Source organism: Opisthorchis viverrini (genome assembly GCF_000715545.1).
Source record: "Opisthorchis viverrini unplaced genomic scaffold opera_v5_95, whole genome shotgun sequence".
In the NCBI taxonomy this organism is placed as follows: Eukaryota; Metazoa; Platyhelminthes; class Trematoda; order Opisthorchiida; family Opisthorchiidae; genus Opisthorchis; species Opisthorchis viverrini.
In genome coordinates, this window is record NW_008751752.1 from 167185 (window position 1) to 185544 (window position 18360).

General features: G+C 44.8%; 1 protein-coding gene across 1 annotated transcript in view; it reads right to left on the minus strand.

The window, feature by feature from the left end:
* Positions 1–18360, minus strand: part of T265_13720 (hypothetical protein) — a gene marked incomplete at both ends in the record, with an annotated part of 61230 nt that overhangs the window by 22287 nt on the left and 20583 nt on the right. The window contains 3 exons of the mRNA XM_009170193.1: positions 663–936; positions 1585–1647; positions 14711–14794. Of these exons, the coding sequence (XP_009168457.1) occupies positions 663–936; positions 1585–1647; positions 14711–14794 (421 nt within the window). The remainder of the gene's footprint in view (positions 1–662; positions 937–1584; positions 1648–14710; positions 14795–18360) is intronic.

Consider the following 18360-nt stretch of genomic DNA (forward strand, 5'->3'; position numbering starts at 1 on the left):
TATTAGAAGGCTGTTATATATACATATATATATATATATATATATTTTTTCCTTACCAGCAACGGTCCCATGAATTCCTTGTGATACCTAAACCAGGTGATTCTTAGAGACTTTAGGAAACCTAAAACTCCAAAATCAAACGTTCTTGGGGGTCTCCCTTCGGAATGAACAGACAGTGGTTCATTGTTGGTCCTCTATGGAGACCCGCAAAAACCTCACCTTGAGGAGATGTTACTCAACCAGCCAGTAATCATCGAAGTTCCAAATCACCGTAGAAAATGGTAACATACTCACCAGCGATAAATCTAGCAAGAATGCAGCAGCTTCTCGGTTTTTTAAGGCGAGAAAAACTTCATTGAATAATAATAATTTTAAAACTGGAGTTAAAAAAAACTCTTCAGACTTTAAGCCGATTACTCTGTTGGAAAAATTTGATTCAACAGAAAAAATTCATACTACTCATATCAGTCCGTTAGGTAACCTAAACTGGTAACTCTTCAACCAAAGTAGAATGTGTAGTGTATGAGGGAAGAAAATTTGGCTAGCAGGGTCAAAACCATGTTTGGAAGAACCCACGAAAGACTTCATGTGTGACCTGTGTTCATCGTGAAATCAACGCTTAAAACAGTGGAAGCTACTTAGCCTCTGAATGAACGACTTACAAGGACCAGTCCCACCGGCGTTGGCTAACTGTGAGAGAATGGACGGCTGAAGTCCCGTGAAAAGTGCTGGAAGACCACCTGCGGCGACCAAACTAGCGGGACAACCGGTAATGGTGTGTTGTCCCAAGCCCGCCTGTAGCGCATTGGCAGTGGGACTGAGGCCACCAAAGGGGACTCCACCGGCCGAAATAAATTTCGGTTTCGTCACTTTCGTGTTGGTTCGAGCAAATTCAAGCCGCATGAGTTGATTCCCCTCCGGATCGAACTTTACACCCTGAACAGGTCAAAAGAATCAACGTGAGTTTGGAGAAGAGAGACTGACAAACAGAAACGTGAACCAATATTAAACTACCATAAACGTGGATAACAGACCCGGACAATACTCCCGTGTTTGTATAGTGTCTGTAGCTATTGAACAAAATGAAAGGAGGCAAGGAAAGTAACTTGAGTAGCGGACTTTATGTTGTCGGTAAAAAGTACACATTCTGTGCACTTTGTGGACCTTTCGGACGATATCTGTGTTAGTCAACCGACGACATTGGGTGCGCATACAGCTCAAAACCCAGTCAACCAATCAGCATTAGACGTGTTATTTGTTTGCTGGAAACCATTGCCGTCATCTCGTAACAACAGATCACAAGGGACCACCTGTCGAATCCAACTGGGGCTCACTTGAGTTTGCGAACACAACACAAACTTTTGATCGGATCTCCAAGAAATTCTAGAATTACCGAGCCAATTCCCTACTGTTGATTCGCTTTACCTGACAAAGCTGTTAATTGCACAGCCTTCCAAGACACTCCACAAAACTTGGTGTCAACACTGAGCCTCCCCGGTTCAGTATTTTCCCAATCCCTCAGATTGGAAATCAACGTGGAAAAAAACTCTGCAACTCCATACATCAGTATGTTCCAGAGCTTACCTGAAGCTTACGCATAGCATCTTCCGCTTGTTCACGTGAATCGAAGGTAACGAATCCCACGGGCTTTAAAATAAAAATACGGGAACGCAAATCAGGACATAACATCGACAAATACCGACCCTCTGTTTCAGTAATAAATCTAAATCTAAATCTTTGTTCCCTAAAGTACACACACACACACACGTGCTATACTATGCCATCGTGTCTACACCGTTGGTGTCTAGGCCTCAGATACCGTCGTGGTCCATCTGAGACACAGACAGCCGTCGGAACCCTCGGCTGTGACAGTAGTAGGATCGTGACCCAGTGAACCCGTCCATGCGGCTTCGAGTACACTCAAAACAGGTAGCTGATTCCACACTTAACGGTGCACAGAATCACTCGTTCTTTATAGCGGTTATTATCACAAACTCGTACTAGCTACTCTTGAGACAATAGTTAAAGGACAATCTCCAGGGTCAGTGACCAAGGACCAATCGGACAGCAAGAAGGACAGATGGTTCAACCCAAGTTGAACCAAGGTGAAAACAAAAAAAATTATTTGTATCAACCCTCCTGGTTTACTCTCATTTTAGCCGATGAATAACGGGCACAGAATGTTGGAAGTCAAGCAAAAACTGTTTTTCTGTCGCTTCAGAGTGCATAAATTCACATAGTGACAAGTTTTTTTAGTTTTCATCGGTTGGGACATGTTACAACACTTGAGTTCAAGTGGACTCAGGAATCCTACGACCCTCCGTTATGAATTCAACCTGCCCGAGATGAAATTCACTGATCGCAGATCACGAACACGACCAACCTCTGACCTGATTGTGTCTGCTGTTCGACACTATGTGTGACAATCCCATGTTTTCGGAACAAAGTCGACCCTACAAACTTGTGGGCATCAAACTTTGGTCCCGTTCATTGGTCTTATACCCCATTTGGTGTAACTGCTCACCCATCACCAAAGTGTCTTCCCTCCTCAATGGGGATGCATACCGTTGGATTTCGTTTTATGAATCCGATGAATTCGACCTGACACGACACAACTTAGGGGTAGTACCAAAAAACTGTATATCCGAAATCGCATTTTAGCTGTCTAGGGCGGGCATTATACGCATGTCCAACAATCAGAACCGTGCTTAGTTTCAGTGGGCTGGAAACGCCCAAGATACTTGGTCAACCCACGTGCGCTGCAGGCCGATCGATTCAAAGCGCAAAGGAGGGGCGGGTTTTAGCCAATGAGTCGGACTACTTGCTATGATTGTTGATGAGCGATCCTCTCCGAAAGAGGAGAAATTTCACTAGAATAGGCTTAGCTGCCTTAGAAAAACTGTCACAGACCTGTGTACAGTATCATCAATTGGCATCGTCCATCGATGTGAGAGACCATCTGAAAAATATGGGTACAGGGTCTTCTTAAAAGCGACTTCCATGTGCCCAATCACCCAGTGTAATGAACCCAAAGAGCACTCCTCTGAAGAACACTCGCTATCCTGGATAGCCGGTACCCGTTACTGAGGTTGCGATCTCTCCGGAGAGAAACACCTCCCAGTTTTTAGTAGTGGACTCCTTTGGACGGATTACCGTGCCCAGGCATCGTATTCATAGATGACGCAGTGGACGCGTCTTCACCGATCGGAGTCTTTTCTCCAAGATGTCTCTGAGTAAATCGTACTCATCTAATTCAGATGGGCATCTCCATTTCTTCTAGATAACACATACGATCCATCTAAAGCAATCGTTGATAGCACTCTGAGCAGTTACTAGCATGTCTGGACTTCAAGCGACTTCAGAGAGCTCCCACGACGTAATATGACATGCTGAACACCGATGGATCTCGTTGGGAAAGGTATCTCGCAACCACCCCAGTCAAATCCCTTTCTACCTTCAAGTCTAGTTTTTTTCCTTTCAGTACTTAAACTATATCACAAGACGTCCTGCGCTCGACCAATAGAGGACAGACTAGACCAAAATCGGCATTGAGGATGTAAATTCTGTGCGTAAACGTGGCACCGCTCAACAATACTGAGCAAGCCTTATCCTTGAGACTAGTAAAGTAGCAATCGCTGAACGGGACAGGTACCAAAATTGCCTTTTTGAAGCTAGTCAGCAAGTAACATTCTCGACCGTGTCAGAGTTTGAACTGCGTTATTACGATTCTATTGGTGCACGACGAACACCCCTGGTTCATTCCAGCTGAACACTTGAAAAAGTCCACGTTTCGGCGATTTATGTTGCTTCCCACCAGTTGTGGAACAACACGCCCGCAATGGTTTTGGCTGTGCTGATCGAGTTTCCGAGCAGTCCAGTACAATCACACAACTCGCGACTAGCCACGAGTATTCAGGTATCATCTTCATTTCAAAACCAAGTGGGAAATTGCAGTATTGCCGAAGAATGGAGAGGTGTACCGATTTCGTCAATGAGCGGTTGTGTTGCATGACAACATCCGTCTATTCAAACCAGACCATAGGATTTGGCGATCGAATAAAGTTCCTGCCGAACCCAGGTTCGCCGATAGTCAGGCAAATAGTACACTTTACACTGGTAGATAGCTGTCTCATCAATGTGGTTTACTACACAGGATGTGGGGAGTTCTGAGGACGGTTACTAATCGCAGACGGTATCCGATGGTTCGAGTTACTGTTACAGGAAAAGCACACGCTTAACTCCGTGCATTGCGGTTCGAAAACCCCTCCTGACAGTAGCAGGATGTGGGGAGTTCTGAGGACGGTTACAAATCGCAAACGGTATCCGATGGTTTGAGTTACTGTCACAGGGAAAGCACACGCACACTCCGTGCATTGCGGTTCGAAAACCCCTTCTGACAGTATTTCAGACTATTGAATCATACCGAGCAGTTGAGTAGGAGCTGAGGGTTTAAACCATTGCGCCACCAGCAGCTAATCAGCGGTGTGATTAACTCGCACTTAGATTGGACAGAGTGCCATCACATCATGTAGGCTCGTGACAATTTCTCAGAGAGAAAGTTCACTCATCTTGTGGTTTATCCTTCTTTTTTGGCATGACTTTTTTCTTAGCTGATATTGTACCTACCATGCTAAGTACGGGCTAATCCATAGGATTTGGCGATCGAATAAAGTTCCTGCCGAACCCACGTTCGCCGATAGTCAGGCAAATAGTACACTTTACACTGGTAGATAGCTGTCTCATCAATGTGGTTTACTACACAGGATGTGGGGAGTTCTGAGGACGGTTACTAATCGCAGACGGTATCCGATGGTTCGAGTTACTGTTACAGGAAAAGCACACGCTTAACTCCGTGCATTGCGGTTCGAAAACCCCTCCTGACAGTAGTTCAGACTATTGAATCATACCGAGCAGTTGAGTAGGAGCTGAGGGTTTAAACCATTGCGCCACCAGCAGCTAATCAGCGGTGTGATTAACTCGCACTTAGATTGGACAGAGTGCCATCACATCATGTAGGCTCGTGACAATTTCTCAGAGAGAAAGTTCACTCATCTTGTGGTTTATCCTTCTTTTTTGGCATGACTTTTTTCTTAGCTGATATTGTACCTACCGTGCTAAGTACGAGCTAATCCCACTGTTGATCAACCGCTGGTCACCGAACGGTTTAGTCTTCACCTTCTAGCCAAAAGATTTCGATTATTGAGATGTGCGCTGCCAATGATTCTCACTAAGGCTAAAACAGCTGCATACTGCCTCTTGACACTTTCTGGCATAGACTGATTTCGGGACCACACTTTTGATGAGAAATTCCAAAATCTCAACGTACTACTAATAACCGGTGCGTGTTGGCTTCAGTGACCAGACCAATAAAAGTCGGAAGGGATTAGGACAGAACCGAGTATCGTTCAATCGATACAAGAGTACTTAGCTTAGCAGTGTGACAAACAGAGTCCATCCGTAATGTCTTGAGAAAAAAGCACCAGATAGTACTTGCGAGTACAACCAGAAGTTTGGTATGTCAGTTATTCTTTTGAATTTTGTGCCAAGAGGAGCGGCAAGTGCCAAACAGACCATTTGCAGAAAGTTTGCAATGAAATGAGCCTAATTGGAGGGATAAGCCATTTTCCTACCTATATAGATAAAAATTTTTGATTGAACAGTCTTCGGCATCAATATGTTTGCAAACTGACCCCTTACCCCTTGTTTCACAAAAGTTTAAGAACTGACACAGCATACCATATGCCCTGAGGGTCTCACAAGGTATGAAATCGATAAAATACAGTATATTGAGCCAAAAGTGCTTTTTGATGTGTACTTGCTTGGAAAACTAATCACTTAGAGCAAGGAGGATACTCATAAACGTTAGTCAATGGCTACCTGAAGATGATGGGTCGGATCAGTAACCAAGAAGTGTGCTTTCCAAAATGAAAGTCTGTTGTTATGGTTTGTGGAGCGAAGTACGCATTCAGCCGATTGCTACTCCGAATGGCTTCACATGGGTCATGCACGGAATGCAACGAAATGATTTTGATACTGGTCTTAGTATGGAAAGAACAAACACCTACAGCTGAAGGCAGCCACCTCTCTGAAACGGACGATCACACGTTCTTCGGAGGAACTTTTTGTGGATGTAGTGTTGACGTCACCTGATTAGGCAAGGTGCGAATGGCAATAACACCAGTGATACAATAACGAGTAGAACTCACAGCCGTTGGTTTTCCGTTTTTACCGGCCGGTTTCAACGTTGAAGATTGATAACCCTGCGGAAGTTTGACAAGTCATCCCAAGAAAATATTGTGCAAACGAAGATCCAGTCCCGCATCAAACAGGAAGTTGGCGCAAATTCCCACAAACGTTTGGTGCGGAGAGTGGCGCATGTGGTTGGTAACGAACAGACGGTTCGGATGGAGAGAGAAACAGAGAAAAAAGGGGAGAACCAAAAGTCAGATGGGTAAACTAACACGATAGAGTTGGGATCACGGAGGTGCTTCGATCGATGTGCCAAAACCAGTGAGATTTTCCTAATGGATATCAAACTTGGTGCCTAATGAGGAAGACCAAAGATGGAGCACGAGGGGAGTGGGAATAACTGGGGACGATATGCACCAAAAACTTGAAGCTTCTCGGACTGTCTGTCTAAAAACAAAGTAAAACAGTGGTGTGGTGTTCACTGGTGCCGTGCCGAATCATTTAGATAAGTAAAACAAAGTTGAAACACTGGTCCACGTGCCCACGTGCCTCGTATGGTTACTTTTGAGCGGAATTCCGTAAATATCTTTAGCACAGGACAGGATGTCTAAAGAGCCAGGTTTATCGGCTATGGGGAAGAAATATTGAAGGAAGATTACCATGACCGCCATTTAGGAGAAAGTTCCTAAACGTCTGGAATAGATTAAAGCAAAGCCACGATCTCAATGCGTATGAGTAGTAATCAGAAAAGCTATGAGAACATCGTGATGATAATATCTGTTGCGGCAAGGAACAAACAGTCCATTTCTTGCGATCGTTTTACTCTACTTTATGGGGTTTGTTGCAGGGAAGGTTGTCTGATGGACGGGGTATGAGACAGCACTCCTACTCACGGCGATACAACCTAGGGAAATATCAAGTGCTTCCTCAAACTGGACGCTTCTCCATAGGAGAGATGACCAAATTAACCGTTTCCAGTACCATCAGAATGAAATAACCGTTTTCGCGAATACCTTCTATAAAATAATACCCGGGCAAACCGGCTATCTTCCGTTTATAGGTCGTCTGATACCTATCCGCAGATCAACGCGGCTTTCTACTTCATTTCCGACATCAGAGTTCCTTGCTTAGTCCTGAAAGCTTCGTTTAACGGAAACACGGTTAAACTCTCTGGTTTTTCTCATTTGTGATAGCAATAGTACAAAGTTGTGTTCAGGTCACCGGAATCGATGAGCCGTACGGTTCCAAAACGCGACAACGCTAATGTCGGCCAAAATAATAATCGATCGTCCGTAGCCTAGCAACCGTTTGTTTACGGGCCACGTGGAACACGAACCAGTTCAGAAAGTGGAAATCTTAATTCATCGAGACTGGGAAAGTTATGGACAACACGGAGGTTGTGGCGACACAGTATGCCTAGAGACATGCGACGAGTTCTCCAAGAAGGAATGCCGCCGAGACGGTTGCTTATCCAGGAGACAAATCACTGGAACCGAGGGATGAACTGCTTCTGGTACCAAAAATAGCCAGATACCATCGGTTCCGCACATTAAATGGCTAAGAACATGAGAGCCGTTGATACACTATCCCGCAACATCAGTGTGTCCTTCTCTAAGATTTCTTTAACTCGGCCAACATTTGTACCGTGGGCTGAATACAACGAACTGGGAGCATTGACTGGAGCAACTCACGACAGCTCAGTAATGGACATACCTGACGTTTTCGCTGTGACTTACGTCCAGCTAGTGACTCCTCCGTTATAGCTCGGGTCAAAAGCGTCTGTGGACAACGTCGAACTATTTTGTTTGAGTCACAGAACTGAGTATCGGGGTCGCTCGCACCATACAAAATGCAAACGTCTTACGATGTTGTCGGTTTCTTCCCATAGATTAGGCGTCTTGCACTGATATCGTTGTCAAGGCTTCTCGAAGGAGAACATTACAATAGTATGGGGATGACCCCAGTCAGCAGAGTATGAACAGACTGCCCGGAGAAATCTGTGACGTCACCAAAATGGTTCACTTCAAACCAATCAAGACGGATGACGACATTCTGGTAAGGCACATGTAACCTTGAGTTTACACACACACACGCACGCACACACCTGGCTTTCCCAGGTGTGTAAATGATCAAAATGTGCACTTTTGGATCGTTGGGTGCGATTCCGGGCAAGAGAGAGAGATAGCCAAAAGAATACACGTAAAAAGTACGTTAACACGTAGAAAGAGGTGGGGGTAGGTGAAGGACAAGACTAGTGGTGTCTGGGTGTTGCTCTGTGGATGTGTGTCTGTGTAGGCACCTATTTACGACGGTGTGAACATCCAAAGCAACATTAGTTACTCAGAGCCGACGAATGAATGAATAAAAATGTGAAACGAGGCCCAGGTGGTATAATATCGAGGGTGGGGTGCAAGGCATAGTGTGTCTGTGTATCTATGTGTATGGGTGTAGCGGGGTTGGGGAGTGGCAGAGTTTACTCAGCAACGCTGACCTTGTATACCACTGAACGTCCGAATCCATGACAGCGGAGTAGGGAGCGCAGGAAAAACGGTTTAAATGGGTATGTTAGCCAAATGGACTTGAGACCTTTGAGAAGGACAATGAAACAACAATGCGATCTGAAGGATATAATCTACCATTGCTCACTCCGCTGCACAGCAACGCGGGCTGACGAAGAACGTAACTGTGCCGCTATCTGTGCGGGGAGGCTGATCTCCTCAGGGAAATACTGTTTATTGTCCGACAACAGTGGAGAGTTGGACGTGTTGGAGTAGTGTATCAAGTTAGCTTGGTAAACTTGTAAACTCTAGGAACGGATTTAACAATACTTTTCTATGTTATACGTTCAGTCACCTCTTACAGGTATTGACGAGATGAAGTCGTTCCGAACAAGCGCTACTACTCTGTTTCAAACTGGTGATGATATTTTTCGCATGCGAGGCTGGCCGAAAATGGACTGACATAGCCAAACTTTTGAAAATAAAACCAAACACGTTTAGATCCCGTCAGCAATTGACGGATTTCTGTAGGAATTGTGTAGAAACTGCCCAAAGATTTGATGATAGATGTCGACCTCGTCATCCGGTCGGCCCGGGAAACTTAGGTGCGAAGAAACTCAGGGTTCCGTGTGCGCCGGTTACTTGAATATAGTAGCGCCTGTCTCTTCCTTAGTTGTAACGCCCTTTGTGCCATGCCACTCGAGGCACTGCAAGGCCCCCCAAGCCTACACTGGGGTAATCGTGACCGCCGGGTTGGTTTCGAACTACGGACCTTAACCACCGATACACCTACCGTGGGGTCAAGTCTCAAAAAATGTTCCTGGTTTTAAGTGTCCCCTGGAACTCTATGACTCACAGTTAAAATTTGTTTGCCCACCAAGTTCTACCTATTGAGTTTTACTCAAAAGCAACATCAGAAACAAACACCTATCTTCTCATATTTGGAAACGTTTCGGAACAAACACTGAACGCCTTGAAGATGATTGCTTAATCTAGTCAAATGAAGGGATCGACTAAATAACAGTTACAGAGAGCAGACAAAAAGAGTGATCACGTGGGATAACGTAGAAAACCGTAGGATACTGTAAAAACCGCAAAATCTGAGAATGAGTTCAAAGATAATCTTTCGTTTTTCACTACTTCAATGAGTCGTGTCATCCACCCCAACATCTACCAGCTGTTAAAGCGGACTGTAGACAGCTGGACAAACTTGCACATGTCTGAGCAATCCAAAAACTGCCTGGTATGCGGACAACTCTGATTCCCGTTAATAACCGTTTCAGAGAATATTGGCAGTTGATTAAATTCTCTACACTTGTGACCCAAAATGTTACTACGGTTAACAGATTCACAAGACAGACAGTTCTTTCTTTCATTAGTGTACGATTAATTGGTAAGGGTTCGGCATCCCAGGAAAACCTTGATTTAACTTTCAACTAGTGAGAGGAGCACACTATAACTTTTTCATGTTGAGACATCCTGAAACTTTCCCATGGATGACTTGATAGGCATCCTGAAGCATTAAAACCCTGGAGCCCTTCACGACAAGCTTGCTTTCCCTCGAGTCAACTGGCACTGCCACCAATTTCTATAGAGTCGTCTTAATCGTTTTATCGAGACAGCTTAGAAAGACACCTGGACGCCTTGCTAGTTTGTACAACCAGGTGATTGATAATGTTGAGCTGATTAGTGAAGATCATTCAACTCAACAATGGCCCCGTTGGAGCATGAAAACTGTTTCAAAAAACCAGACGAATAAGCGTCACTGGACCCCATAAGTGATATCACTGAGATGCAGCAGTCAAGTGGGACAAATCCAGTGAACAACGCACTGGACTGTGATCAAATTAGATCTCATGCGAAACCCGAGTTTCGCATATTTCAGAAACGTCAAACGTCCTCGATAAAGAAGTAAAAGTGATTAGACGGTCGGTGTGGTTTGATGATTTCAGGTCATAGTTGATCGAAGTTAGCGGTCGCTCCTTGTGACTGAGTGGTGTTCGCTCGCTTCACAAGGGAGATAGGCGGGTTCGATCAGAATGGTTGTTGCTATGGCAGAGTTTTGCTATACAGCCTACGCATACTTGTTACGACAACTGCTCACACTACTTTCTTTTTGATTGATAAGTGGCTCTGACTAAGAAAAAGCAGAAAGCAAAAGGAAGCACGAGGGCTGGGATACTGCCAGGTTGTCCAAGCCTAGACAGGCGGAGTCGAGAGGCAGAGGTCGGATTCGAACCACGGACCTTTCGGTCAGTAAATTCACGCTCCAACCAATTGGGCCATCTCGCCCCACCTTATCATTCAGCTCTGACTAAGAGAACTGGATGATTGGAAATAAACTTCAATTCGAAGTTTTATCGGACTTGCCACCCCCTTCGTTGTGAAAATACTCAAGCATAGGCTAGGGAGTTTTTGGCCTTCCATATGGGAAGGTTCTTTGTAGCGTTCCTTCAGAAACACTGTACTCTCTATAAACGACTGATTGATAACAGCACACTTAGTGAGATAGCTTCTAGTGAGAAACTCTGAAAAGGCAACCAATGATGTTCCATTCTGGAAGGTGGCCTATACAGCATACTTGCTCTGCAAGTATGTCTGGGTTTAGAAGACAATCAACCGAAAACTCGTCTCGAATTGGGGTAAGAACAGCACGGTCCATACTTAAAGTGCGAAGCCACTCACTGAAAATAAGTCAATATAGATAAACCAACTCTAACCTTCGCGTGCCAATTAGTCAGCCGAAACGGCCTTGTTATGAATGCGGAATTTGCTGATCTACGATGGAAAACAGATTAGCAACAAGTGATCCAATTCATGCTCCAGGTTGGTTATATTCCGGGCAACCATTCACACCTGTATCGATAAAATTATGAGGTACAGTAGTTTTAAATACTAAACCATACATTGATATAACCTATTTATTAAGGAAATATCGATTAATTTCAGAACTATCAAATGTCGGGCGGATTCTTACAAAAAACTGTTAGAACAAACGGATACGTACTACTGTCCAAGCTGAGCCCCATCAAAACTATCACCATCATGCAGAACTGTCAGTTGGACTTTTATTCCTGTTTGTCATTCTTCCTTGTATTAAAGAACAACGGAAGCTACGTGTTACCTGACCATATGTGCGCCTAATCGCGTCACGTGGCGCTGTGGCAGTTGAACACGTGATCATGTAGCCAGTGACCAGAGGGCTGGGGCTGATCGAAGGTTTTGCGTATGTTGAAAAAACGTTTGTTTCTCATCCGCAATATCCAGTTCAACTAAGATGTTTGGCTGGATCAATACTTATCATGAGTAAACAGTGCACGGCCATCAAATGTATGGTTGTTGTTTCGTTGGTACGGCCATGATACATCTAAGTTATGGTTGCTTTTTAAACCGGACAATTGGAAACGGACCGGTACACCAAAACCTCAAAACTGGATGTGAAATGAGTATCTGGTCACGTGCCCCAAGGACACCTGGTTCAGGGCCAGTGAGGTAATGATACTCCAGAGCTGTTTGGTAGAGGAATGTGTCCAGGTTTCGTCCAATAGTAAGCGATACTTTTCACTTGACCTATATTGCATAGCGCTCTTTGTACCTTTTGCATTCCAGTCTTGCATTAGCGGTCGAGTCCAAAGTGTACTCTGTCAGAGCTAAAGCAAGAACCGGAATTTCGCCAAGTGAGAGGTAAAACATTTTCAAAATGTAAGCGATCATCCTAGGACTTAATCCGACCGTGTACATTTCAAGACATTGATTTTGTGGCGCAGTCTTGTGATCACTGCGCAGCCGAAATCACTTGCTCACTGCTTATGAACAACCAAAGACAAAAGTGAAGCCCCATGATGGGCAGCTAGTAATTTCCCTGGAAATAACTAGCGCAAGTGTGATTGCAACGAAACTACTAGCTAACTGTGAGTAGCAGTATAATTGCGTCAGGATCTACACCGAGCTGTATTGTGCTCCGCTCAGAGCCGTTTCACACACAATGGATACCTGTGGTCCTAAGTCACGCAACAATATGGTGAATATATTAACGGGTTAGAGTATACGGCTTTCTTTCTCTCCCTCTCTCTCTCACTGAACTGAGTGAGGTAGCCGCAGTCCCCAATCTCACAAGTGCACTTACGAGCAATATTGAAAAATCTTCTAGAAAAGACGAAAATCCTCTTCTCATCTGTCATCAAATAGACTGGGAGGCTCGGTTGGAATCGAAGACTTATATGAAATTACCCTACCTAGGACGAACTTTTTGGAGGTGCGTAGGATGCTCAGTCTGTGTTGCAGTCTGGAAGATGCCGTGCAAATTCGATCGCGCCGGTGGCGGAATAGATCCTGAAGGGACCACCAGTCGGCTCGGCACACAAACCGTCCTATTCAACGAAGACCCTTGCTCTAGCCCGAATCTCAACCACGTATCCATGTTGTCCCGATGAGTGCTTTTTTGGGTTCAGCAGAAATTTTCTGGACTACACAAACACGAATGTGTGGATTAGGGTGTCCCCGTGAGATGCAGGGAAAGTGCAGTGATAAGCTCAGACGTTGACTGTGCTTACTCTCATATATTCAAATCTCGCCCCTGATTAACTTGGTGCCCCATGGTTGTTGATGCTGAAAAGAGTAAAATGGTTCAACAATTGGAAGCTTCTGTGGGATCTTTCAGGCTAAACTTTTACGACTACCCTACGGTTACTGCGTCCTGTTATCCTGTTCTACGGTGCCTACCAGACAGAAAAAGCTGCCTCACGTGCTGAAGTTGTAATGTCAAACGGTCCAATAAGGGGTTCTGTCAAAAATCGAAAGCCGATATCAAGACACCAACCATGGGATGATCTTTAGGCGGGAGTCATGTGACTCACTCCGTTCAACCTAAAATTATCGACCCCCCCCCCTCCTGATGCATGTAATCGTTGCCTAAACCCAAAATCACCTTCCATCCCCGTACGAGATTCCTGTTCCATTAAGCTTATCTTTGAATGTGTATTCGAATGTGGAATATGAGGCAAACCGTCTACGAGTTAACTTGGCTACCTACTTGTCCAGGTGGGAGAAGACCGTTTTATGAGACTTAGTCATGAAACTGTGTAGTTACTCCGGCAGGTGTCTATTTCCTATTAGCAGGGGAACAATAGGTCTGTTTATGGTTTTCCCCCTTCAAGCCAACATAGCAACCAGGATAAAGGCGAGCGTTTGAGATACGCCCTAAACCAGCTGAAACACCGCTTGTTGAGATAGTACAGTGATTGATCCTTTACAGACAAATTCAAATGAAGTTTGAGGCAGACTGAACGTAAAGGTTGGGTCACGTGCATGTACTGAGATTACACTAAGCCTGTCAGAGGCTCCGCTATACAAGGCTTCAGAAAAAGATCAATCTGTACACCAACTTCTCACCACCTGATGCATTTGGCCGGATAGAAAACAGCCGAGTGACTCTCAAACTGACAAGTAGTATTGAATCCGAGTTTGATAAAAATATGTCCATATCAGAATTCCTTATAGGCACGATGGATTAGTGATGGATGAGAAAAATTGAGGTGATCTCAAATAAGATAATACTGGGGTTTTACCAACTCTATTTTTTCTTGTCAAAGCTCTCATCAGTCGTTTTTTCTAACACTGGTCGCAAATTATCGATTTGTGTGACTATCGCGATCACGTGTCTTGTTTTTCTGGCACCAGCTTGTAATGGACAAGCGAAGTTGCGGCAAATGTAGGTCAGATGATTGTACGGATAACAAGAGCAATACGGAGAGAAAAAAAACAAACAGGAAGCAAACATCTACGATGAATGTGTCTTCAGGCTAACACCGCTATCAAGGAACAATAAAAGAAAGCAAAAGAAAATAAGCGGAAACATCCAAAGATCTGGGCCGATGTTTGATAGCTTAGATGTCCTTATTCAGCAAGCGAAAAAGTTGGAAATGATGAACTGGCCATTCTTAACGGCTACGGTGACTGCCTGTTTCGCACTGCGTACCAAACAAGGTGCGTGCGTGCGTGCGTGTGACTCCACGAGAACCTACCTTGAAGCCTCGAAAAAGAAGATATAACTCCCGGGGTTTGGCATCCAGGGGAAGACCGCTCACGAAGATTGTCCGCACTTGGTGCTGAAACGCAAAGTGGAAAGGGATAGTAGAGTTGCTGACTAAGGAACTGTTGGGTTTGACTCTGTCCTTAAAGGAAATTCACGATTTTATGGGGAAGCATTTGATAAGAAAATGAAAGGTGGGATGGTCTGAAACGGTATCGCTTCACATCACTCATCCTAAGGGTTCCGGATCGATAACGACCAATGTACGGGTTTAAACAGTGGACGAATAAACGGTCACTACAGTCAGTTATTGATGGGGAATCAGTAACGTTAGGCTCTCATTGGTGATGGGGCCTACATCAAACAACCAATGGGTCACTGACCGGGAATCGAAAACAGTCGTGGGATCAAAAGTTTGCAAAAGTGAACATTTATTACGTAACATCGATTAGGAATACAGGGCTTATTGCACAAGTGATTTTTGAAACGCAAAGTGGAAAGGGATAGTAGAGTTGCTGACTAAGGAACTGTTGGGTTTGACTCTGTCCTTAAAGGAAATTCACGATTTTATGGGGAAGCATTTGATAAGAAAATGAAAGGTGGGATGGTCTGAAACGGTATCGCTTCACATCACTCATCCTAAGGGTTCCGGATCGATAACGACCAATGTACGGGTTTAAACAGTGGACGAATAAACGGTCACTACAGTCAGTTATTGATGGGGAATCAGTAACGTTAGGCTCTCATTGGTGATGGGGCCTACATCAAACAACCAATGGGTCACTGACCGGGAATCGAAAACAGTCGTGGGATCAAAAGTTTGCAAAAGTGAACATTTATTACGTAACATCGATTAGGAATACAGGGCTTATTGCACAAAGTGATTTTTTTTTTGATGATATGAGGGTCTTTCCGGGTCCGGGAAGCAGAGGTTCTCTAGCATATGATTGTCTGTGCCTGATCACTCATTAGGAGAACCAGCTCCGAACGTAACGGGACTATATAACAGCCAATGGAATAACCGTTTTCGTTGAGACAGATTTCATTGGTTGTTATTCACTCGCCCTTGACAAATGAGTCGTAGTCTTAGTATCACTTTTTTGACCCGCCTGTACGCGACAGTGATCAATAGATCAGCCGGTTCGCACGTTCATTGACATTTCCTGGTTTGGCCAAGTGCACCAGGCGATCGGGCGGCTATCCAGACCGGAGGGGGGGCACGGTAATAAGAAGGCATTAAGGAGACTGTCGTCCACAACATCACTTACACTTGGTGTCGGTTAGTTTGTTAATTTCCGCGAGTTTTTTGGTTATACTCCCTTTTGTCGAACGCTACCTCCCTTCTAAATGTTCCTATTTTCCAACCCGGGATGTTTTCACTAGTGGGCACCTACGTCGTTTTTTTAATGGGGAGCCAGCCCAAGGCCCTCTTACACGAAATATTTGGGGATTAATCTGTGTGTGTGTGTGGTAAACTTCAGCCGCTTTATCGTAGCCACTGAGTGGGTAATCGATTAAGTGTCTGGTCCTTTGGGTTGCGACGCCTCGGAGCATGTCTTTCAGAAGTGGGCTTGTGGGAATGCATCCATGTTAACCGGTCGTAGTATAAGAGGTTACTACTAACAAAATTGACTTACGTAAGCGAAACTTGTGGTTTGCGTGGAAACAGAGCAAAACCAGTTATATGTGACATTACAAATGATAGCATAAGAAGCTGTTAACTCCGGGGCGGAATACTTTAGACCGTGAAACTGACTGATCCCGATTAACCGTGGACTGATCATATACGTGACAAACAATAAGGAAAGAATTCACAGTCCTACATCTCTTACCCACTTGATGTGAGCTTCGCGGGGGGTTCGGACGGGCAACCAACCTAGGGAGATGTTAAACCACGTGTGCACTCTGAAATTGGGCTCCCGAAGTCCCGACTTCGTGTTGTTCACCTGCTCGACACCTTGTAAGATGAATCACTTCGGATACCATGGATGAGAGATTCAGCTGGTACACAGTTGAGTTTCCTGTCGACTCCAACTTAATTTGAAGATGAGTGTATGTATCCCGCTGTCTTTAATTCTGCTTGATATTAACCAGTAGGATGCCACTGGAAGTAGTCAAAGTGACTACTTCCTTCGAAAAGCAATAAGGCTATCTCAAAGGTGATTTTTCCCGTTAGACACATTCATAATCAAGTCATCACCGTCTTCTCCCACGTCTTTGCAATGGATGTACAGCGATTCCCATGGCTTGTCACACGATAACTTACACAGGGCTCTTGCGGTTGGAATAATGTTTTCTTACTCCAGATTACCACATAGACCAACAGAAGCCACCATCCGATGCTCTCGTGATCTGTCAGAACCACTATAGTTCGATGTTCCACACTGAAACTACATGGGCGCGATGGTGGTTCTGATGTTAACAGACCGAAAACTCACACAAGCTAACCAGGACTGTCCTCTCGAAACCCCTGACTACAGACGATCCCTGTATAGCGGTTAAACCCACCGTGGTTCATCCAACCACCAGCAGAGAATTTCGTTTCCACCTATACTTAAATGAATTTGTCTCCATTGTCAATATGGTCAAGTCCTGTTTCATCGTGTGAGTGAGTGAGTGAGTGAGTGAGTGAGTGACGGACTAATATTTGTTCTGGCCTTATGAACTTTTACAGCACAACGATAACTTTTCGAGACGGCCTGACTTTATCAGTACCCACAACATTCTCGTTCGAATGGTATGTTCTCATTACTGGTGCAATTATTTGACTTTGTTCATACCATATTGTAAAACCACGGAAGAAGCTCTTATAAGCAGTGCGTATCCTTGGCGGTGTCTGGATATGAACTCAAAAAGTCAGACTTCATCCGCGCAAACTGGAGGAACTCGAGCTATCACAGACGAAAACGTCTACGACTGATCGATCTGACCGACTCTGAATGCCAAATGAAATTAAGAATCTACATTTCTGAATCTCCCGACCATCCATGAAGTGCTTTCTGCACATTGAAAACAGAAGCAGTGTGGTATGCCGCAGAATGACGGATCATAATTTATTGCCTGTGTGTAAGTTTCCCAGACAAACTCTGGGTGGGTCTCAGAAGCCTGTTGTGTGACGACCGAACTAATTAGAAGTAACACCTCAAGCTTCATCCACCGTGCCACAGTACTCAGACTTTCAGTCACCTTCGCTAGTCATCAAGTTTGAGCATTGGCTGTAAGACACAACATAAACGTAAATACTGGTTTGTGCGGGCTCGATAGGGAAGAAAGACTGTTTCAGCTCGTTTGCACACTGCCAGCATCTCCAAAAATGAGGCCCGGGGGGGTTGGCACCTACTCAAAAAACCATTCGATAGCCAAGTACTAGGTTCTTGGCGAAAGATGATACTTCCATCCGGATCGGGAAGGCCAGAGCAGCTTTTGCTAACCTACGTCACCTGTGGCGTAGGCGTGACATCAGCTTCTCTGTCAAGGATCGAGTTCACAATGTTGCGGTGCGCTCCATATTACTATGTGGATCAGAAACCTGGCCGCTGCGCGCCGAGGACGTCAAAAGACTTTCAGTGTTTGACCATCGATGTCTTCGGAGCATTGCCCGAATCTGGTGGGAACACCGGATCAGCAATTCTGAAGTACGTC